Source organism: Strigops habroptila, chromosome 3 (assembly GCF_004027225.2).
Source record: "Strigops habroptila isolate Jane chromosome 3, bStrHab1.2.pri, whole genome shotgun sequence".
Taxonomy (NCBI): domain Eukaryota; kingdom Metazoa; phylum Chordata; class Aves; order Psittaciformes; family Psittacidae; genus Strigops; species Strigops habroptila.
Window position 1 is genome coordinate 29,299,484 of NC_044279.2, and position 23,466 is coordinate 29,322,949.

At 36.0% G+C, this 23,466-nt stretch overlaps 1 protein-coding gene across 4 annotated transcripts in view; it reads left to right on the top strand.

Moving 5' to 3' along the window:
- Positions 1-23,466, top strand: part of IMMP2L (inner mitochondrial membrane peptidase subunit 2) — a 483,360-nt gene that overhangs the window by 377,002 nt on the left and 82,892 nt on the right. For all 4 annotated transcript variants that reach the window (XM_030478379.1, XM_030478382.1, XM_030478381.1 and 1 more), the window contains one exon: positions 489-591. In XM_030478379.1, the coding sequence (XP_030334239.1) occupies positions 489-591 (103 nt within the window). The remainder of the gene's footprint in view (positions 1-488; positions 592-23,466) is intronic.

The following is a 23,466-nucleotide window of genomic DNA, read 5'->3' on the forward strand; positions in this document are numbered from 1 at the left end:
TTGCATCCCGACTAGAAGAAAGTGCAGCAGGAGGGCCAGGAGACCTCCATGGATGGACAAGGAGCTGCTGAGGAAACTTAGAGGGAAAAAAGAAGCTTATAGAAGGTGGAAGTGAGGACAGGCGGCCTGGGAAGAATATAGGAGCATTGCCCGGGAAGCTAGGGAAGCTAAAGAATTGTTACTGCAGAGATGGAAATAAGAATCCCTTAATTATATTTAACTGAAAAGTTTCTTGTTGACCATTGTGCTGTGATTTCTGCCCAAACAACATAGTAAACAGGCCCTGATAGTGCAACTAGCTAATACAGAATTGCTATGGGTTTTGATTGAGTAGCACTTTTGAAGTCTAAAGGACTTCAGTTTTTTTTAAGTAACTGTTGGATGGAATGCAAGGTCAAATTCAAATGCCAAAAATGTGTGAATTTTCCTAACAAAGCATTGTATGTTTTTCTTTTTAACTGATTAGCCATTTTTTGCAATTCTTTTAGAACCATTGGATACAAAAAGAAGTACGTAAAAGTTCCACATGGGCATATTTGGGTGGAAGGTGATCATCATGGACACAGCTTTGACAGCAATGCTTTTGGCCCGGTAAGTCAATTTTCTGTATATCATTTACAATTTGCAACTAAAAAGCAGTGCATGTCTCCTGGGTCATTTGTGCAACACAGAAGTATGAACTGATTGTGACAGTATTTTTGTGAGAATTATTAAACTTTATCAGTAGAGACTGAGTTTATTCTTAACTATTAGAAAAAGAACAAAGACTCCTTTTAATTCTGGCATGTGGAAGGAGCAGTGGCAGAGTTTTTAAATTTGAAGGGATGTACTGGAGGAGTAGCCAGAGGGCGAGCCAGCTCCCTGTAGCTGACAGATGCTCCCTGATGACATGTTGCCAGCTGATGTAATTTGGAATAGTTCCCTCCCAGGAGCTCGGTCTTGCTTTAGTGCCAGTGCTGGGATAAAAAGGAAACTGTAACTGTGCTCAGCAGGTGTTAACTGTTAAATTGGATGATGCTAAAGATATTTCAAAACTTTCCCAAAAATAAATATATGTTTTCTTTGCTTAGGGCCATTTTCATATTGACTAAAGACAAAACCTAAAAAAATCTGTTTTTTGACTGGTAGAACTGTGCATCTGTTCATCAAAAGACAGTAAATGCTTTCTCTGCAGTCCAATTTTGGTTTGGTTTTGCTTTTGTTAACTTTGTGTAGATTCCCTTTCTTGTTTTAGCTTCAGCTAGCATGCAGGAAACAGTTGCATGAGCTGTGCATCCTGCTGTGGAAATACAAATCCTTTTTGCCCTATTCCATATGCAGGTTTTTGACATGTGTCTTTAAGAGACAATGCTTTTCTGATATAAAAAAAACCCACCAGTTGTCACAAGGAAGTTGTCAAGGCTGGATTTTGCCTCCTTTATGCACCTATGTTTCATACAGAAGTCAGCCCACTGCCTAATTTAATTAACAACAGCAAAGACCTTATGAATTTGTCTGGCATCTGGAAGTTTAACTTAATTACTAACTTTAAATAATTCGTTCTCAGGAAAAATAAAAAAAAGGCCTACTGTCACCATCTGGTTTGGAGTACGTGATGCCATTGCCTCCCTTTTGGATGGTCTCACTTTTTTTTTTGTGCTTGTATTTTTTTGCTATTTTCCATTATTATTTTCCTGCCAATATGTTCTAAGATATCTAACGTTTAGTTTTAGAGGGTCTTTCCTGCAGAATTTAATTTAGTCTACCCTGTGCAGGTATCTCTTTCCTTTTCTGTCTCACTCTTTGTTCCCAAGGTAAATCTTAGTCATAAAACCATTAATCTTTTCAATTACAGATATACTGCCAATGTAGACTCTGAACATAAGGAAACTTTCAGATTTACAGCAGCTCACACAATAGTTAATACAAGGTAAAATCCTCAAGGTAGGCACCACACAGCTTTCATGCAAGATAGCTTGTCAGGGTAAACGTAACTACCCTCAGACTTGTACTCAATTCACTGATGTTTACAAATATTAGAAAGGTGCCTTCACTAGGCTTTGACCTCACAGTAGTCATCAGCTGCTAGCTAAAATTGGATAAAATGTCACTTTTCTTATAGTAATGGCACCTTTTGAAAGTTTGTAAGACAGTTTTTGACAGTGAATTCTTTAGCTTTTCACAGGAATAATGACCTTTATATTATGTAGATTATGGGCAAGTTAGCTGTAAAGAGGCATTTTCCTCTGAAATTAAATTATAGAAGCAATTTGAATGCAGGCAAAAGGGGGCAGATGAGATCGCAGGGATAGAAACTAGCTCAAGAATAATAAAATATAGAAAATTTTCCTCTGTAGAAAAAAAATGGAAAGCATGTTTAGAAGTACACGCTGGACTCCAGGCTCTTTTCCATTCTATACACGTTAGGTTTTCAGTTACTGGGACATTTTTCTACCCCTCTGTCAGCTGTACTCTGGAGATCACTTGCACAGGTGAATTAAAATATGAGAATCCCTCTCCTCAATCCATTCAGAAGGTATGTTGTTCTTAAACACATTTTCTCTTAGAAGACTGCAGCAGTCATAGGCAACAGGCTATACAACAAAGACAGGAACCCATTTTTCTCAGTTTGCTAGACATTAGGTTAAATGTTAGGTGTGTCACAATTATCACTTGCAAAACCAGATATATTTTCTTGGATTAAAAGATTCAGTAAAAATAGTGTATTTTTTAAAGTGTATTATGTTGTAAGCTACCATATTTTCAATTTTCATGCAATCTTGTAGTAGAAAAACATATATAGTGTAGACAGTCAGACCCAGTAATGTTTTGTAGATGAGTTTAATGAGTTACATGAGACATAAAAGGAAACTATGGAAAAACAGATTGAGGACAGATGTTAGAATAATTTTTTCTCTTGGAGAATAACTGTATGTGTAATGGCCTAATGGGTTAGGTTGATAAAGCGAAAACCCTGATGCCAATCAAGTTTTAAATTAGATGCACCTTTGGAGAGATACGAATTTCTAAAATGTAAAACCTTGCCAAATTAAATTATCTTTACTTAGTTAATAAAAATATAAAATATATTACCTCTTTGTTATTGCGTCATTTTTATAGGACTAAAATTGGAACATTTAAGCATAGAGAGACATTTTCCTGAAGTGTGTAAATACAATGAAAATGTTTCAACTAAGGTTTGTAAGGGTTTAATATTTCCTTTCTACTTAGTCATGTCTTTGAATAAATTAATACCTTGTAACAGGGCATCTGTGGGTAGTGATGGGTAAGAAATGCTGTTAAATTGCTACGATCAAAACTTAAATATTAATTAGCTCTCCAGAATTTTGGACTAAATTTAGTGTTGCATGTTTATTGTGCATTTTCTTTAAAAAAATGCTTTGCACAATACAGAATGGCAGGTGTTGTATAATACTGTTCTTCTGATACTGCTATTTCAGGTTTGGAAATATGTCATGTCAGCCATTCATAATGCTGAAAATAGCTGTTTTGAATAGAAGCCAATAAATATTCAGAGTACTTGCATCTTTTTACTATTATTTAAGGGGATAAAAAATTACATGTAGCTGGAAATTTATTTCAATTACCTGGACTAGAATGGAGATTTCTACTCAGTTGGCTATTTCTGTTATCAAATTATTATAGAATGAAATCAAGCTTTTATGATATTAGCTTAGCATTCCTTAATTGACATTTACAGGAATGTAATAATTAATAGTTGATTTTGTTTTCAGTTCTGATAATTTTGCTATTTTGGAGGGCCTTTTTACTATGAGGTTGTAGTTTGATAGCATTAGAAATATAACATTAATGTTCCTGGCAATACTGCTTCTTTCTTAGATCAGAAATGCAGGAGACACATTATAAAGAATTGATGAAGTATTAAACTTTATCAAGTATTAAACTCTCTGCTGCTTCAAATTTCTTAAAGATTTTAAAGGGTTAACTTTATGCAAGGTCAGTTACTGTCTTTGCTTGCACAGCCAGGATAATGCCAGCACAAAAACAAAGTGATAATTCATATTCTGAATCTGACACTCTGGCTAAATCAAGGGAAAAGTCATTATAGACTGTACTTCGCCCAGATTAAATGTGTAGAGTTGACATCTAGCAGTGTAGAGATGGTTATGCAACCAACATGTAAGGATATCTGAGAAACACCTATTAATAAATGCATAAAATGACATATATATACTCCTGGATGTAAACACATGCAGTGAATAGCACTTCCAGAATTATTAAAAAAAAAAAAAAAAAAAGGAAAAAAAAAAAGTTGAATTTACCAAAGAAAACCCTATAAGATAAAATTGAACTGGTTTTTTTTTCTTATTACTTCATTTCTATGTTTCCAAATGCTTACAAGATGGGGATCTGGACCTTTATAAAAACAGGGCTTGAAGTCAGTGGCAGTCTTTCAGCTGACATGTAAAGAACCTGAACAAAAGCTCATTAAAGTCAATGAGAGATTTCCTTTGGCTTTAATGGCTTTGGATAAGGCTCTTTGTGAGTTAAGCTTCACAATCCAGTGTAAGGAGAAAAAGGCTGTTATCCTTCTTATCTTCCTGGGAAACCTGAGACACAGGTAGGGTTGAGTACTTTGTCATTAAACGCTGTTTGGCTCAGCCAGGTCCCTATCCTAGTCCTTTTACTAAAAATACATTTATCTTTTGACATGTTTACTCTCAAAACTAAATCCTGTTGAACCTGAGCCTGGCTTTTTATTTAACAGAAGTTTTACATTCATAAGCTTTAAATGAGTAAATAGCTTTTAGTCAGCATTACTGTAGAGGCCGGTTTTATGGTTGTCTATATAAGCAATTTTGTACTGTAAGTTCATGTAATAAACTATCTGAAAAATATTCTTGTCTGTTTAACTAATTTTCTTCAGCACAAACCTGTAGACTGTGACTAGAAAACTCTATAGAGTAGAATGACATTCAAAATAAGTGAATATGATGAGTTTGTTATTTTAATTTGCTTTTCAAAAGCTATCATAATCTCTCTTCAGATATGGCAGAAATGGTTTTACTGTTAATCCTCAACGGGCAAATTCGATTAATACTAAGAATGGAGTGTCCCTATTATAATTATTTTCTTAAACTGATCCAGTAGTTCCCTCTATAAGTACTGTTAGTGAATACAAGTAGTCAAAATCAGAAAAATAATTAAAGTTCATTAGACAATAAGGTGAGCTGAAATAAAACTCTCTTAGTGGAGTGCATTGTGTGACTGCTGGTAAAGGAAATATTTGAATCAAGAGGTCTGCAGCTTGTGAGAATAGCTCAGCTTCATATCATCTGTCTTCTTCTAAGACAGCTTCAGAAGACAGTTTAAGGAAGAAGCAGATATCTTTCTGCAGTTCTGGATTACTTGCATAATAGCAGACAATGAATGCCACGTGTCCTAAAGTGCACATCATCTTGGTGATGATCTTGCCATCTGCCGAAGCTTTCATTTATGAGCTGTAAACTAGTGCAAGAATCACGTATCCCCCTGAAATGGAGCAGCCTCTAAGGCAAAATATGGGAAGAGTTTAACAGTTCACAGCAGTGTGCTGAACAGCACCATGTTAAAATTGCACAGTAAGGTATGTAGGCAGGGCAGAATCATCGCACAGAGAATTCTGCCAGGTCTCGAAATACCTAGTGACCTTGTTTGTGTCCCCATACTCCAACCAGCCATTGAGAAAGGCTTAAGACAAATAGTTTCAATAGCAGGGACCCAAAACAGAATTTTCTTAGTTCAGACTGAAGTCATGAGGAGAATAGGCAAGCACTGAGAAACAAAAGTGTGATTTTCACAAGAAAATGCCAATCTGTGCTTACACTTGTAAAGTTAATGTAGGCGAGGATAACACTGATGGCAAAGTAGTCAGTGAAGGCTGTGAATGACCTGCTGGGGATTTGTCTGAATAGATTTGCTACCTGATGTTGTAACCTGTTCTGCTTTCTGCTACCACTGTGACCAGTAGTTGCACCTTCACTTTCCCTTATATATGTAGCCTTGAAGAGCAGCATGACTCTTATGGGATTGGTGACATTTCTATTTTTTCTCTTGGGTATTAAGAAATGAAGCTGTGTTTAAAGAGGATGTGTAATGCAAATATGCAATCAATGACATTCCATAATATTTATCTCTGGCCACTAGCAAAAATGAAATAGGTAAAATTGTTTACAACCAGAAAAAAGACTTTGCACATGGAGCATGAACTTACCACTGATAAATAGGATGCATGCAGAGCTTGAACTTGTAAGAGTCTATGATGAATAGATAGGACATTATGTGTTATGACTGTTGATAAATAAACCTCGAAGGGTAAATATGCTTGTCCCTTTTGCGAGAATATTATATGTGAGATGCAAATTGGAATGATGTCTTGTCTATTGAGAATGACAATTCTCTCCAGGACCTGGTGAAGGGTAGCCTTGATAATAAGATTGTATGGCCTCACTGTCCACTAAATTGCCTAAGTGAATTTGCAGTATAGGGGGTAAAAAGTCCTCTATAGCTGTCCTAATTCTCTTGGAAAGTAAAATATTTAGCCTGGCTGTAGTCTAAACCAATGCAAAAAAATTAACAGCCTTGCTAAAAGCTCTCAATTAAATTTACTCTCTTTCTTAAGCAATGGAATGTTTATGAGGGCTTGTAAAGTAGCAGAAAGTTTGGGAGTTTTGTCTTGGTTATATCAAATCTTAAACATTTCATGCTAATTTTCTCTATTACTGTACTTGGAAATGTTACTGTTATTTAGCATTAAGAAAGCTTCAGTCATCCTGCTTATGGAACAGGATTTATGCAATAAATTCAAACAGAATGAACTGTTAGTCCAAATATTTGGTGAATATTTCTGAATACAAGTACCTTTAAGGGATTTTCCAGCCACATTGGAAAGAGCCACAGGTGTCCCCGCTTCTGTTTGGAGAATTTTCTTCCTAGGAGCTGGTGCAGTGCTGTGTTTTGGCTTTAGTCTGAGAACAATGCTCATAACACACCAATTTTTTAGTTGTTGCTAAGTAGCACTTACCTCAATCAAGGACTTTTTAGTCTTTTATGCTTTGCCAGTGAGGAGGGAGCAGAGATGGCACACCTGATCCAAAATAGCCAAGGGGATATTCCATACCACAGTGCATCATGCCCAGTATATAAACTGGCGGAGTTACCCAGAAGGGATCGATTGCTGCTTGGGTCAGGCTGGGTATCAGTCAGCAGGTGGTGAGCAATTGTATTGTGCATCATTTGTGTTTATTGTTTTTGTTTCCTTTCCGCTTTAGTTTTTCATTCTCTCCCCTTGTTATTTCCCTTGTCATTATTATTATTATTATTAGTAGTAGTATGTAGTATTATATTGTTCTGTAGTTATTAAGCTGTTCTTATCTCAACCTGTGGAGTTTACATTCTTCTGATTCTCCTCCCCATCCCGCCCAGGAAGGGGTGTGAGCGAGCAGCTGCGAGCTGCTGAGTTACAGGCTGGGCTAAACCACGACTACCAGTTTTGACATCACTTATATTGAAATGAACCAGGAAAAAATGTTGAAACAGTGTTAGATTGGTTTAATGAAATATTAGAAGAGATCAGAGAGCTGTCAGATGCATAACATCATTTGTAATTTACTAATTTGAATAGCTCTGCATTTAAATATAACCATTTGCTGAATCCTGTGTACTGCTTCATCAGTTTCTTTACAATTCTGTTTCTCTCAAGTTCCAGCCTGAAATACCCTTATATTTGATAAGCACTCTGCATAATTTATAGCATTATATTCTCTATATAGGATCTCATAAAGTACTTGTTTTAATGGAAATGAGGCGCAAAGGAATCTTTGCTGACTTTGCTATGAGTTAACTGAATATGGAATTTGGATTCATGCTGGCATTCATGTTAATATTTGCCAAGACATCATTTAAAAATCCATTGAATGTTTTTGTTTCTATTTTTACTTCCTTGGACATGGAACACTGTCAAAGCTCAGTCACTGATTACTAAAATAAAGTTCTAAATTTTAGTTAGTAGAATTAAAGGAAATTATTATCCACCTGATTCCAATTTTGGATAACATAAATGCTTTGGTTTAATAAATACTAATCTCACTGAATCTCCCAATCTTAAGGCTATTTTACTGTAGCACCTTGTTTGCATGATTGCACATCATATTGATTAGGAATGTATATTTATATGGCAGTGAATGTGCAAACCAATGCGTATTTATTTATTTGCAAGTGTATGTTTATTTATTTTAGGAGTAAAACATTATTGATACATTAATAGAATTACCAATACTTGTGTAATTTATTTGAGGGAAATGATTTTTCCCATCTACTTGGTGCATGTGTAGTCAGGGGTACTGTGGTTTGGGGATTCCCTGCACATGAGTTGCAATGATGTATGGAAATGAGACCTGTTAAAGACTCCCATGATGGACTTGTAGCACATGATGTAGAGAAGAGGCTTTGAGAACCGGGGTTGTTCAGCCTTGAGCAGAGAAGGCAACTAGGAGAGCTCATGCCTGTCTTTTTAGCTACAGTACAGTACATAGGGAAAGCAGGGCCCAACTTGTCTCAGAGATGCAGAATAAGACAAGAGACAACAGGCAAAAGTCATAACATGGGGAATTCTGAATAAATATTAGGATTTTTTTTTAATTTTTTTTTTCCCCCCCATAATGAGGGAAGTCATACATTGATTACCCAGAAAGTTTCTGAGATCTCAATTCGTGGAGATAGTAAAAATCCTGACCGGACAAGGCCCTGAGCAACCTGAGCTGGCCCTGCTCCCAGTAGGAGGTTGGACCAGATGACCTTCAGATGTCCTTTCCTACCTATATGATTCTGTAAATCTAGGAAATAAATTTTTATTTTGTCAGTAAATGGTTCTATTTAGGACATAGGACAATAAACTTTTGTCATTTTACTGTCCTATGTGTTAACATTGCAGAGCCACATTTACCAAGGGTAGAAAAATGGTAAATTTATCCACTGTAGTACTACTATACTATTGTTGCATTCTTTCAGAGGATTGTAAAATGTATCAACTTTCATTTCAGATTGTGCAAGCATTTTTTGCAAAACTTCATCTCTATTCCCTCTGTTCAAAAAGGAAGAGTTTGAAATGTATACTGTACATGAATTTTCCTAACTTGGCCATGTTTACAGTTCAGCCTTGGCAGAGAAGAAAGATTTTCCTCAAATACTATACTATTATATTAACAGGTTTTTTTTCTCCAAGCAGTGATTCAAATTCTATATGTGTGTTATGGTACAAACAGAAATATTTAATTAAAGCTAAACCACAAGGATCCTGATCTTGAGAACATCTATGTATACATAGTTTTATGTCTTCTTAATAAAGTCAAGGGACTGCATGATTCAAATTGTTCTTTTTTGTTTATAATGGTTCTTTGCTCTTTCACTTATTTTGAAAGACTTAACAAATAAAGCACCCCAGCTTAAACTGAATCATTTTAGCGATTTTAGAGGTTGACACCTATTTCAGTAATTTTTAAGTTTTTAAACCTTAAATTTTTAAATAGTCATGTGTGGGTTTTTTTAAATAATTATATTTCTGATTGTTATCAAAGCCATCAAAGCATTTTACAAACTATGGTGTTTTTTATAAAAGTAGCATAGAATGGACGCATTTATTCTTTTTTTTTTTTTTTTTAAGAATTCAAACTATAAGAGTATAGAAATAGTTTTCTAATGAACATAATCGTGGTGTTGTCAGAGGAACTTTCAAATTAATAGCAAAATTTTAAAGTTATTTGTTCTCCGTTTCACTGCAGGAGAGACAAGTAAGAATAATTCTTGAGAGGTAATTCTCATAGAATGTTATGTTTGCTGAGAGGAATAATGCTAACAAACAGAGGAGTAAATATGTTTAGAAAACAAATTGTAAAATATATTCCTTTTCCCTTGGTTGTTATTTAAGACAATGTCACTTTAATTAAAGTTCTGTATAGTTATTCTAGTTATTCAGTTTACTTGCTCTGAGGACTTGGGCACTGCAGATTAGCTTTTAGTAAGGTTTGAAATTTTATGTAGGTTTTAATTAAGGGATATTGCAACTCAATATCAGATTCAGGAACCCATACAATTGTTTTAATTTTTCTCTTGTAAACCTTGAGATTTCGAAAAAGAGTCGTATATAATATGAAAACTGGTATTAGTAGCAGCATGAAATAGTAATAACTGCATGGTGCTTCCTGTGACGTTAATATATACTGCTTGCTCCTCCACTTATGTACCATTTATGTAACTATATGTTCTCATATAATTATTGAAAATATATTTAACTTCATTTGATACAGAAGTCTCCCATCAGGTGACCAACAGCTCTTTGCAGACACGAGGACAAGTCCCATGTAAACCTTTGAACACCACTGATGCATTACAATGCCTGCAAGCTGCAAGATCTGTAACTCAATATCACATTTTCTAATTGCAAAATTGCTTTTTTCCCCCAGTGCCTATATCCCAATATGATTTTAATGAATGCTATTCTGAAATATGTATGTATTAGAGCTTATACCAATTCTGTCTCTTCTTCCTTGCAATATATATCTTCTTGAAGCTGGGAGATGTTAACTTGTAAGCCTAATTATTTTTGAGCTATCAGTTGCTGAATTGAGAGTGGAAGGAAATGAAGGCAGTATTTAATATGATATGATGGTAAGGTCTGATATTTCTTTCCTACCAAAGATGAGAATCTGAAGATGATGAATAATTTGCATACTTTGTAAGTATGGATTTGGGATCAATAATGGATCAATAATCAGAAAGAAAGAAAAATTCCATGAAATAACACTTCCACTTCTGGTGGAAGTCATGCAATTTTAGTAATGAAAATCTGTGTAGCATCAGTCAAAGAAATACTAATTTTAACAGTCTTTCAGTATTTTATAGTTGTAAAATGAGTAATCAGGCACTTTCTTAAAGAGTCACTCCATTGTGTTTCTTAAGAGCTTAGTACATGCTCCCTCTAATGACTGTTCTACAGCCATTGGGCTCATTTATGTCAGGTGGTACATATGTAATATTGCACATTGTTAATACCTTTAGTCAATGTTGCCAGAGTTATTGTCTGCAGAATATAGCTTTGACTTGGTACACAACTGAGAGAGGAAAGAAAAGAGCTACAAGCCTTCCCAATTTTACTTTTGGATCACCTTAGTGGGACTCAGGTGTTTTTGTGATTAAGCCAATCAGAAATTTTAAAGCAAAAAGCTCAGCTACCTCTTACTAAAAATGCACAAAAGAAGTAACAGAAAGTCTAAAATTCCTAACTTGCTAGCAGTTTAATAAATTTAATTCTGTATTATGACTGATTATATTCACATAATTTTCCTATTATACAAATTAAAATTCAGGTTTAATTTGCAACTTATTAAAAACCAGGTTTGTATAATTTAGATGCGAAAATAACAGACTCTTGGACTACTCTGTAACAGATGTGAAACTGGTATCCAACATTGAATTTTGGCCATATACACGCTAAATCTAATGTAAACCAGGGGAAGCCTATGACCAAAACAAGGTGTAATACACTGAAAAAGGAGAGGGATCAGGAGTAGTAACTGCCTACAAAATTCCCTGTGACTGCTCCTTGGCAGGTTATGGCTCCACCTATTGTAATAGCTACCTTCACATTTCAGACTTTGGCGGGAAGAAAGAGCATACCAGAGGATGTTTTTTACAATTTTAGTCATTAGATAGAGGCATACCAGAATCTTGGTTTGGTGTTTTTCTTTTTTTTTTTTTTTAGAATCTTATAATGGTGTCACAACCATGAACCACTAATTCAAATTTGTTCTTCAGAATGTTGCTAATGTAGGTTTCCACATGTAGGATAAACCAGAAATACCTGCATTACTCTTCCAGACTGAATAGTACTTAAACGGACATGCAACTTTGGAGTGAAAGTACACATGCTCACTCAAATGTTCCTGATATTGCTGCAGCCACTGTGTTCTCCATATCTTTAAGCCGCAAACAGTTAAAACGCTTCCCTTTGCCAAGCTCAATATACTGTTTTAACTTGGATATGTATTGTTTTCTGGTAAGTCTTGTAATACAGGACTTGAGGAAGTGCTTCATGTACACATTTGATCTGTTCTCAAACATGCTGTTATCTCTTACACATTTTCATCTGTTGCTTATTGTCAGAGTAATTTTGGAGGCCCTCATAATTTTACTTGTATCAATGAAGGCATAAGGTTGCAACTGAAAAGGTTCCATAGTAAACATAAGATCTGATTATTCTCAGTGGATCGAGTCATGTAGAGAGTAAGTCTACTCTTCCTAGTTATTGATACCTATTGAAATGATTGGAATATCAGAGTGAATTTTTCTTGACATTAATTTTCAAAGTATTTTGTATTGTATTTTAAATTGAGGTCAAGAGTTTGATAGTATTATAAAGGAGTTAATTGTTAAATGACAAATATTTAGATTGAACAAGACAAAAAATGCCGATGAAGAATAGTCTTCATGCTTACCTTTAATGATGCAAGTTAGGAAGTAATGTCTTTTATTCATGTTGGATCCCATTCAGGATTGTCTTAGATCTTGCTATATACCATCTACTGTTAGCTACTCTTAGAGTTTTTCTGTAAATATTTCATGGGTACTTTTCTGATGTCACAGTAGGTCATTTTCAAGTAGCAGCAATGGTAAATGTGTTTATTTAAAATCTACAGTTCATTCTTTCCTTATACTGCTGAGTGCTAAAAATTACTGGCATTGTTAAAGTCAGCAACTACTAGTCCCATTAAGTTGTATACATACCAATGCAAACCAGGTATGTTTGTACAATGGAAACTTCTTGTTCAAGAAATGGATTTCAATATGTAAGTTAGAAACAGTTATATAATCCTTTAACCCGAAGCAAGCCTAGCTTTAAAGCATATTTTTATGTTCTTAAACAATACAGACCTCTCCTGTCAGGTACAAAGTCACTTTCCTTGACATGCTGAGCAGAGTCCAAGCCTATTAGCCTCATGACAAATGGTACTCAGCCCTTGCCCAGACTGGGCAGTAATGGCTTAATAGCTGTGACGTTTGAAGACCACACTCTCAGAGCTAGGATTCGTGTTCACGTAATCCATTTAATATCCCAGCAAGATTTCCAAAATCTGTTACCCTACTACATTAATTTAAAGCTCCGTCTTTATTATTCTATCTTGCATATATGTATTTCTGAATATTAGCATGTATTCATGACACTTCTACATCAATCATGAACTACTTGACATATCCATATATAACCTTCAAAAACTTGGTGATCTAAATGCTCTCAGATGGGATATCTGGTCTACAGTTATTTTCAGCTTATGATAGCCAGCAGACTAACTGTGTTAAAGGAGCTTAAGGGTGGGCTGAACCAAATGTTTGAAAAACAGTGTCTTCAAAGCAAAGCATTATTCACATATTCAGCAGGTCTATAGGAACCAGATAGAAAAGTTTGTACCATAAAGCTTATACCTATTTCCTTATGTAATATTCAGTCTTCCCATGAAAACGTGTTCAAAAGTAAACTTGTCTACTTTCCAATGTGCGTAGGCCAAAGCAGGCTGTGCTCTACCAGTATGCTTTTAGGCCACCTTTCTCTTTCAGAAATGCTGCTGCCAATTTCTTACCAGTATATTTCTATACATCCTCCTCTATGGAGTATCTTTAACTCTGTGCGGGCCTTATGACCTCTAAATTTTTTTTTGTTGGTTTTTGTTGGGGTTTTTTTTGTTGTTTATTTGGTTGGTTTTGTTTGTTTGGGTTTTTGTTTGGGTTTTTTTGTTTGTTTGTTTGTTTTGTGGAAAACCAGCACCTGCAAAATGTTCCTTTGGTATCTCAGGCTTCTTTACAAAGTATTTGGTATTATTTTCACTCTCCTGGATCAATCTCATTGTCTGTATCACAGTTTTATTCTCTGTTTTCTTCTGTTTGAGTTAGGACAAAGAAATAATCCAGGATGGTACTGAAGTTCTCACATAACCACAAATACAGCAGTATTTCATTTCATGCTTGTGACAAAGAAAGGTTTTATTCATATTGGTAGGAAAAAATTGCTGTAATTAAGAAAACTAGGCACTAATTTCAAGAAAGATTCTAACATTGTTCTTTATGACAAATCAAAAATTATTTTAAAGATAAATTCATCAAGTAGAGTACTGTACAGTTCATATAATAGCAGAAGCAACCCTTGCATTTCTGTTGTAGCATTCATCTCATAGAATCATGGAATCATAGAATGGTTAGGGCTGGAAAGGACAGTCTAGTTCCAACTCCCCTGCAACGGGCAGGGACACCTCACACTGGACCATGTTGCCCAAGGCCCCATCCAGCCTGGCCTTGAACACTGCCAGGGATGGAGCAACCTGTTCCAGTGCCTCACCACCCTCACAGTAAAGAACTTCCTTATATCCAACCTGAACCTCCTCTGTTTAAGTTTTAAGCATGTATGAACTGTATCTTTAAAAACCAAAATAATAAAGATACTGTCTTGATTGTTTGTACTTGCATTTACATGTAGTGTGGAAGGCCTTATTTCACATCTGTGTTTTAGTTTGAAGTTTGAAGAGATGCAGCAGCCTGAAGTCATGGACTAAAAAAGAAGGAAAATATAATAGAATATCTGTCTTCCCTCAGAGTTCTCTCCTGGCTCATTTTAAACAAATTAATTTGACAGTAACAAAAACTAAAAAGGTATTTGGATTACTTCAGCAATAAACTGTCAACAGAACCATGTCATTTCAATTTATCAGTTGTCTTTAAGTGCAGGAAATCCTAGATCTTAATCACATTGTAGTTGATTGCTTATACATAGAAAAAAGCTTTACACTTCACAGGGAAAAAAAAAAAAAAAGAAATTATCAACTACCAACTGAGCCTTCACATTCTCCCTGACTTGCAGATTTTTTAGTGAATCTCACACTACCTGAACTAGAACAGCACAGTAACCTTAACTTTACCCTTGTTGCTATGTCTCAAGTTCTTAGGACTTTATCCATCAAAAAGAGCTCTGGCCCAAACAGCACACTGGGCCTTTGAAATTATAACCTAAGAGGCAAATCCTGTGAAACTAAACTTGACCTCTACAGCTAGCTTTTATCCTACTAGCATAAATCTGTGTTTCTTAAGAGCATGTCTTCTTGGAACTTTGAAGAAATCTAACGTATTACCAGGGTTACACAGGAAAAGATCACACCAGTTTAACTTATTCAATGACTTTTTGCACAAAGATTTTGAAAAAAGAAAAAATATAAACCTAAACATCAGAAAATAATTGAAATTTTGAATCTTTTCCTGTGATAAGTTCTACAGAAACAGAAAAGTAGAGGTGGGCTAGACAGATGATATATTATAAAGTAGATGTTAAACAAATTGCAAATGTTTCTTGAGTACTGTTACCTCCAGGTAGGGCCAGGTATAAAGTATGTCTTGTTTATAAGATCAGAAAGAAATAAATACAATCTCTTCTAGTTTTGCAAATCTGAATTTTTTCCTTTCTTGTCAAACTATGCTCAGTCAGAGCAGACATATTATTTAAACAGAATTCAAGATTTAAATGTGACAAATGACCTGATGAAAATCTGAATTGTCTTTATTATGCATAATTAAAGAACTGGTACACTTGCCAGCTAAAAAAAGATCTGTTAACAAGTTCTTCCAACTCAATGACAAATATCTAAGTAAAATAAACTTAGTAAACATCAGCATTATAAACCTGTATGTAATTCAAGTAATATTCCTTTTCCAATAGGACATAATAATAAGCTGCCTTCTGTAGCACATGGTGGTTTCATTATTAATTATTATGATCTTGTGCTCTTGATAGTGTCTGGCTGCAGAAACAAATGCTACTGATACAGGGATAACCGTAGTATAACACTTTTAGGTGAAACAAAGCATTGATACATTTGATATAAATGGGGTGTAATTATTTTTCAGAGACTTTTTTGTCAGAATAGCTAGGTGTTTTTTCTAAAAAGAAAACTATATAATCTAAGGAGAAACAGTTCTGTCTACCAGTAGAGACAGTAGCAGTTAACAATGATATCTGGAAAAGATTCAGTTATCTTGGGAATAAAAAAATTAAGTTTCTTTTTCTGTCAGAATTCCACTTTAAAGCCTTTCTTCTCAGCTCTCTAGAGAAAGTCCTAATCAGCATTTAAATGCATGTATTTTAAAATGAGATTTGTAAGGGACTAAAATTATCAAAGTTTCGTATGAAAAAATAATATGGAGATGCTGCTTATAGATTTTGAAGTAAAAAATTTAGTTATATCTTTAAAATGGAATAGTGCCAGCCTTTGGGAGACTACTTTAAACTTTTCATAGAATAAGTGTTACGTATCATTAATGACTGGTAGCTTTAGATTTCATGTCTTCTCTCCAACCAAAGGAAAACTCGGGATTTGTTTTCCATTAAATTTGGAACCAGACGAAAGATACCTCTTTTTCAGGTATTCTCATCATATTGAAATTTCAGTAAATGTGCAAATTAAGCTCCAGCATTAAGCAAACTTTCAGTGGCAGTGTGCTAATGACATTGAGCAAACTCTTAAGAGAATTTTGCATTGCATTTTACTATCCTATATAGCTATAAGGATATATTCCACTTTTAAAAATACTTTATTACCTCTGTTGACATCTGGAACGATAGCTTTGTTGCCAAAGGAGGGGGAAAAAAATATCCTTTTGTAAGCTAGAATGGGTTGATCATGTGTCTGGTTTGTACAAGATGTTAAAGTAGTAAAAACCTGGGAAAAATATTATCTCTGTGGGACTACCCTGGAGTTTTGCCAGAGATTTCAGTTAGGTGAGGACTTCGTCCCCCAGCAGGTTTTTCCTGCTGACGCTATACTGCAGGCTTACAGCTCTACAGACTCTCCCCAGCAAGGGGTGTCATGCAGCATTCCCTGCCATGCCTTTCTCCAGCCCCTGCCACGCTCCATCTGTCCAGGGCTGGCAGAGTCCTCAGAGAAAGAGGACAGTTTTTACAGTAAGAAAAAGGATCACATACCCCAAGTGGAATGAATTGCCTAGCATCCTTTCAGTTTTGCGTGTCACAGTAGCTTGTAGTTTCTGAACTGTTTCTTGTAGCTCACAGCCTCTGTGCATCGCAAGCTAAAAATGAAAACAGCTGGCAAACTGCAAGTACATTTTCAGTTAGTTTAGTTGATTATAGGTACAATATCGAGCATGAAACAATAAACCAAAAGTCCCTTAGCGTTCTGGGTAACTAACCAGAAATAAACTTAGTGTGGCATTGCTAATACCATCATATAAAGGGAAAAATATTTGCTGATAATGACTTTTATTAGGCTACCTGAGTAAAACTCACAGAGAACCTTTTAGGGTAAATGCCTTTTTAAAAAAAATTACTTTCCAAATTTGATTTGTCATTATTAAAAAAGAAATCCATTGTAAATTTTTGTAGTTTGATTATGACTTTTTGTTATATTTTCACTCATTCAGTCTTATCAGTATACACTCTTTCACACTCAGTCACAAATTGAGGTAAGGATTACAGAATTGTTTGATATTAGGCACAAAAGTATATTTCAGCCTATGTGCAATCTCATCTAGTTTGATGTCTTACTCATCCTAACTTTCTTCTTATGTTAAAATAAGCTCTATGAATACTTATGGCCACCTTTTTCTTGAGCATCTGAACAACCATAGATACATTTGAAAAGTTTCACTCTCACGATGGGTGTCCTGAAAGGCATTTCATCTGTCACACCCAGCGGCCTTTGTTAGTCCACAGCAGAAGACACTGTATGTTTCTGTTTACATGGATGAAATAGAAAAGAGTTTGCTTTTCTATAATACCTTCTCGATTTCAGGGTATTTCAAAGCACTTGAAAAAACATCCCAACCGAGTTCAATGCTTTTGCAGTGTGTGAGTAGGCAGTTGCAGCAGCCCTTCAGGACTGTGTATTTAGTAACAGCACAAAGACAGACATTTCAGCTAAGTATGACGATAAAAGCTATGTTGAAAGGATTGTGAAAACGCGCACAAGGCATTTCACTGTGGGAAAACAAGCAAACAGACAAAACCATCAAAACCTCTGTGAGAGGCATAGCATGTTTTAAAACATTTTCCTCAAGTATAAAAGATGTAAAACATTATAGGATTGCAAGATGTTTCATGCTGAAGATATTTTTTGTTTAAATAAACCCTGCTCTCTCAACTTAGTTCATATAAAACTTTCAAGATCACAAAAATGTTAAACTAGCATCATGTTGTGCTCTTAGCCATCTCAGCAGAGAAGGCATAGAAGTAAAGCACTGCAGATATTGGATTATTTTTCATTACTGAATGTGGCAATTTCTGTGTGCTTTAGAAAGTATAAACTCCATATAGATTTGGCATTTCTATTGCTTGTTCTCTGCCTTTTTATGAGGCTGACACTCGACAACTGTCAAATTAGCACTTTTCCTCTGCATTAATCTTGCATTAAATATATGGATTTCTGTGTATTTAATGATTTCACTCTTGGTTGTTCTGACACATTTGTCAAATTCCTAGTGTTTGCTTTCAAGTGCAGACTCATAGACTGTCCCAAGGCAAGCACTGTGGTCAGCAATGCATCTGAAAAGTACATGTACTATTTTTGTAGAAAGGCTGGAAATCTTGGTAAGCTAAAAATGCTTGAGAACGGTTACCCAAAAGCTCAAAAGTGCCATTTCAAAATATTGTGAAAAAAAGATTTTGTAATTAATGGAGAGGTCAGATATGGTGTACATTTAAATTTGTATTTGTTAGAGAGCACTTAATAAGAGGTCTAACTTTCAGTAATGCTGCGTACCTGATTCTTTCCATTTATCTATCTTCCAGAGAAAATCAGGACATCTATTGAAGTCCAGTGAACTCTGAACCTAAGACTCACTCTTAAATCCTGCATTTATAAAAACACCTAATCCACTTTTTACTTCTTTCCCCTGTATTTCCTTCTCCTTCCCTTCTCATTTTTCCCTCCCTTTTTTTCCAGAAACAGAAGAAAATACATTTGTTACAATGAACTTGATGTATTCCTTGTCTTCTTCACAAAGATTAATCTCTGTTAAGAATCTCTTGTTAAATCACATGAATTGCATTAACTTTTTTATTAGTAAACAGCTTTCTGAATCCACAAGCTGTATTTTTCCTTTTTTCTTTTTTTTTCTTTTCAGTACTTTGAATTGCTGAAATGGAAGCACAGCCAGTTTTTAGTCATATGTCTTGAACTCTAGGAAGAAAAGCAACTCATTTTTCTAACTGTCCCTTGAGGAACACTTCTCATTCTTCCTAATGGAAGTAGCAGTGCTCAGACCTTGAGATTAGGAATTCTGTTTGGGCTGCTAGAGGTTCAGGGGGCTTGTGGTCTAACTTTCAAATATTGCCTATGGTTTGCAGTTTGTTCCACTAAATTCTCTCTGAAGAATTGCTTTTTTGGCTTTATATCATGACTTTACATTACAGATATTTATACTACTTTTTAATTTCTCAGTTTTGTATCATTTACATTTGACTCCCTGAGTGTTATATTCTCAAATGTGAGTCAGTCTGTCAGATATTCAGAACCAAGCACGTATGTTCACACATATCTGCTAAAGCTTCATACACCTTGGGCACTCTGTAGGAATTAAGAAAATAAATTTTCTAAAATGATAAAACATGACATTAATATAGAAAATGTCAGTCAGTAGTTATATTTTGTCAGATAAATATTATTTGCCGTGGCAGAGTTCAATGCTTAATAATACATTGTTCTTGTCAGTACTGTTTAAAGTGCACATGATTCATACTAAACCTTTACCTTAGCTGATAGTGAAAGTAGGCACTTAGCATTTTCCTGAACCAAATCTCAGTTCAGAAGTTTAATGCACTTCCATATTTACAGCAATAGAAAAGAATATTCTGCCTTCTCCGGAGATTTGTTTATCTCAGTAGGATAGAAGAGGTTTATGCTGCCATTGCTGCAGTTTTACAAGATCTACTGAAACATTATTTAATAAGGCACAGTGTGAGGATGCTGGATTTACATATATTGGGAAATGTCTCCTGAAATTCAGTTTAGAATGAAAAACTATGTTTCCTAGAAGAATGAAAACATAAGAAAGGTAATGTTATTTAATATAAATATTAAGAAGCTCATAGATTGCTTGTACACTGCTGTGTTGTCCCTCCAATAGATATTGGGGTGGTTTAATTCCCTCCCTGAGGACCAGGGCTTGTGAACATAGGATGTTCCTTTCTGTCTATAGAGGGCCTCATCTGCTCAGTCTTCCTGGATGGGCAGCCTTGTAGCAGACCCACACTGTAACTTCGCCTGTCCCTGCCCTTCCTTTAATGCTGACCTGTAAGCTCTTGGTCATCTCCTCATCCATCCTCCAAACACAGCTGGTCGTTGACATAGAGGGCAACACCTCCTGCTTGTATCCTCTGCTTGTCCTTCCTGAAGAGCCTGTATCCTTCCATTCCAACACCCCAGTCATAGGAGGCATCCCACCATGTCTCTGTGACGTCAGTAAGACCATAGCCCTGCAGGCATCCACATGTCTCTAATTCTTCTTGTTTACTCCCCATGCTGTGTGCATTTGCATAGAGACATTTAAGCTGGATCCCTGATGAAGCCAACTTACTGGCTGGCATTCCTTCGTGCTGTTCTTCAGGTGCTCTCCTGCTGACCTGCAATCGCTCTTCAGGCTCTGTACATCTCTTGCTAGCACTGGCATCAAACTGGTAGGAGTGGGATGGATGGAGTTTCCGCTCACCTGGCAACTTTAGTTTAAAGCCCTCTTAACCAGCTTGGCAAGCCTATGACCAAAGATGCTCTTCTGCTTCTTTGACAGATGGACCTTATCAGTCATAGTTCAATGAAATCTAACAAGTTGAAATGCTGGATTCTGCACCTAGGATAGAGTAACGCTATAGACGAGTATAAGTTGGGAGAGGAGCGGCTGAACTCCAGCCCTGCAGAAAGGAATCTGAGGGTGATGATGGACAGTAGGCTCAACAGGACTCAGCAGTGTGCCCTGGCAGCCAAGAGGGCTGACTGCATCCTGGGGTGCATCAAACACAGCATAACCAGCTGGTCAAAAGAGGTGATTATCCCACTGTAGTCAGCGTTGGTACAGCCTCACCTTGAGTACTGTGTGCACTTCTGGGCTCCATGATTTAAGAAGGATGTGAAGGCCCTTGAACACGTCCGGAGGAGGGCAGCAAAGCTGGTAAAAGGGCTGGAAGGCACGTGGCTGGAACAAATGTCCTATGAGAAGCAGTTGAGGGCTTTGGGTTTTTCTAGTTTGGAGAAAAGGAGCCTGAGGAATGACATCATTGTTCTCTACAGCTTCCTGAGGAGGGAAGTGGAGAGGGAGGTGCTGAGCTCTTCTCCCTGGTATCCAGTGATAGGCCATGTGGGAATGGTTCAAAGCTACACCAGGGGAGGTTTAGACTGGACATTAGGAAGCATTTCTTTACCACGAAGGTGTTCAAACACTGGAACAGGCTTCCTAGAGAGGTGTTTCATGCCCCAAATCTGTCAGTGTGTAAGAGGCATTTGGACAATGTTCTTAACAACATACTTTGACTTTTGGTCAGCCCTGACTGAATTGGTCAGTCAGTTGGTGTTTTCCAACTGAAACAGTCTATTTTATGCCATGCCATGCCATGCTATGCTATGCTATTCTATTTACAGTCTTGATTTTAACTCAGGTGATGTTATGCAATATTCTATTAGTCTAAGTGAATATTAACACTATTTTTTTAATAATTTTTGTTTGCTTCCTTGCATGAAACATTTGTCCTGCTCCCAAAAGGGAGATTCTATCTTATTTTTGATTTTGCCATTCATCTTTCTTCCGTATTCAGCAGGATGCTTATTAGCAGTCCTTTGATCTTATTTTGGTCTGTCTATCATCACTTGTGTCCTATGTCCACTGTTTGCCCCTTTGGTAGTCACATTGCTCACATACTTATGTGAAATGCATGCACATTGTCTCTGGCTATGCATAAGTCAGAAAATACTTATGTACCATTGCTGGTTACACTATTAGTTGGATTACTTTTGTGTTCAAGGCAAAGGATATTCATCATATCTTTATTATTTTTTCTAATTTATAGTTTATATGAGTAACAAGCTTCTGCTTTGGCTATATTACATTACGTCAGCTGTTTAGAGGTTGAGCACTATGTTTAATTCATCATCTAAGATCCCCTTTTCACCGATAACATACCTAGAAGGTGATTCATCCCATCAAAACCCAAGGATTTTAGATGGATGGGTGAATCATCCTCTAGAAGGTCCATGAACAATACAGGACACTCAGTGATTAATATAGGTTAGACAGCTCCTGCCGGATGAGAGGAGTCCATGAGGAATCTATGGCACTTTCAGCCTTTCCACTGGCAAACTGTTTATACCTGCAGCCAGTTTTCTATTAGTTCTTATACTAAAGCTAAGTAGGGAAAATCCCTCCCTCTTAAGTGTTGCAAAGATGGATATACGTACACACAAAATTGCAAAATTGTATTGGCATTGTTGCATTTCAGGTAAACTCAATATAATCTGCTAACAGAAACAAATTCTAGATTCCTTTCTGTAGCACCACTTTCCTGGTTATTCTCAGGAATTATTTATATCTGTTTTTCAGAGGAAATGTGATGCACTTCTAAGGCTGGATTTACATTTTCTTGTGTTTGGCCTATTGTCCTAGATTATGAAGGGCTCTGAACTTGCAAAAGGGATCCTTTCACCCTAGCAAAACTTATCTGAACTCTTTCAATTAATATTGTTTGTAGTCTCAGTCAAAGTTAACCTTTTCTGTAATTGCAGATGTCAAAGGTCAGGAGCAAATATCTTGTCCTGAGTCTGGTTAAACCACTGTTGTGGTTTAACAAATATACCAAATAGTAACTGAAGCCTACATCATACGGAATGAATACTATTGATCACCAATTGTCTGTGTTTTTTCCATTTGCCAAGTCAGAGCTCCTCATCTTTCAGTGCAAAACTCTGTGTACCAACTCTGCTCTTGCTGCATGCCGCATGCTGCTGAGCTTTAGCCATCTCTGCTTTTTACAATTCTGCAGCTCCAGTGTTTGATTTCATTCCTGTACTCTGTACTCTGTACTGCTATGCTTTTTTTTCTGCCTTGGGATCTCTTTTAACTCTGGCAAAGTCTTTGCCTTGTCTGTTCAGACTCCTAATCAAATTACATATTTTATGCTCAGCCTTACAAAAACAGCATCTGTTTCTTTCACTAGGAAAGAATGAAATAGAAAACAAAAAATTAAGATGATAGCATCTTTTATAAACTCTATACATCTTCTATGCCTTATAAAACTTACAGTAACTGATACTAGGCATGAATTCTAATACCAGTGTGTATTGAATCACAGGACTTTGGTTTAAAGTCTGATCCATCATTTGTAAGCAGTGACCACACATTTGGGAATTTTTTATAATGAATAGAGTACAAAGTTAG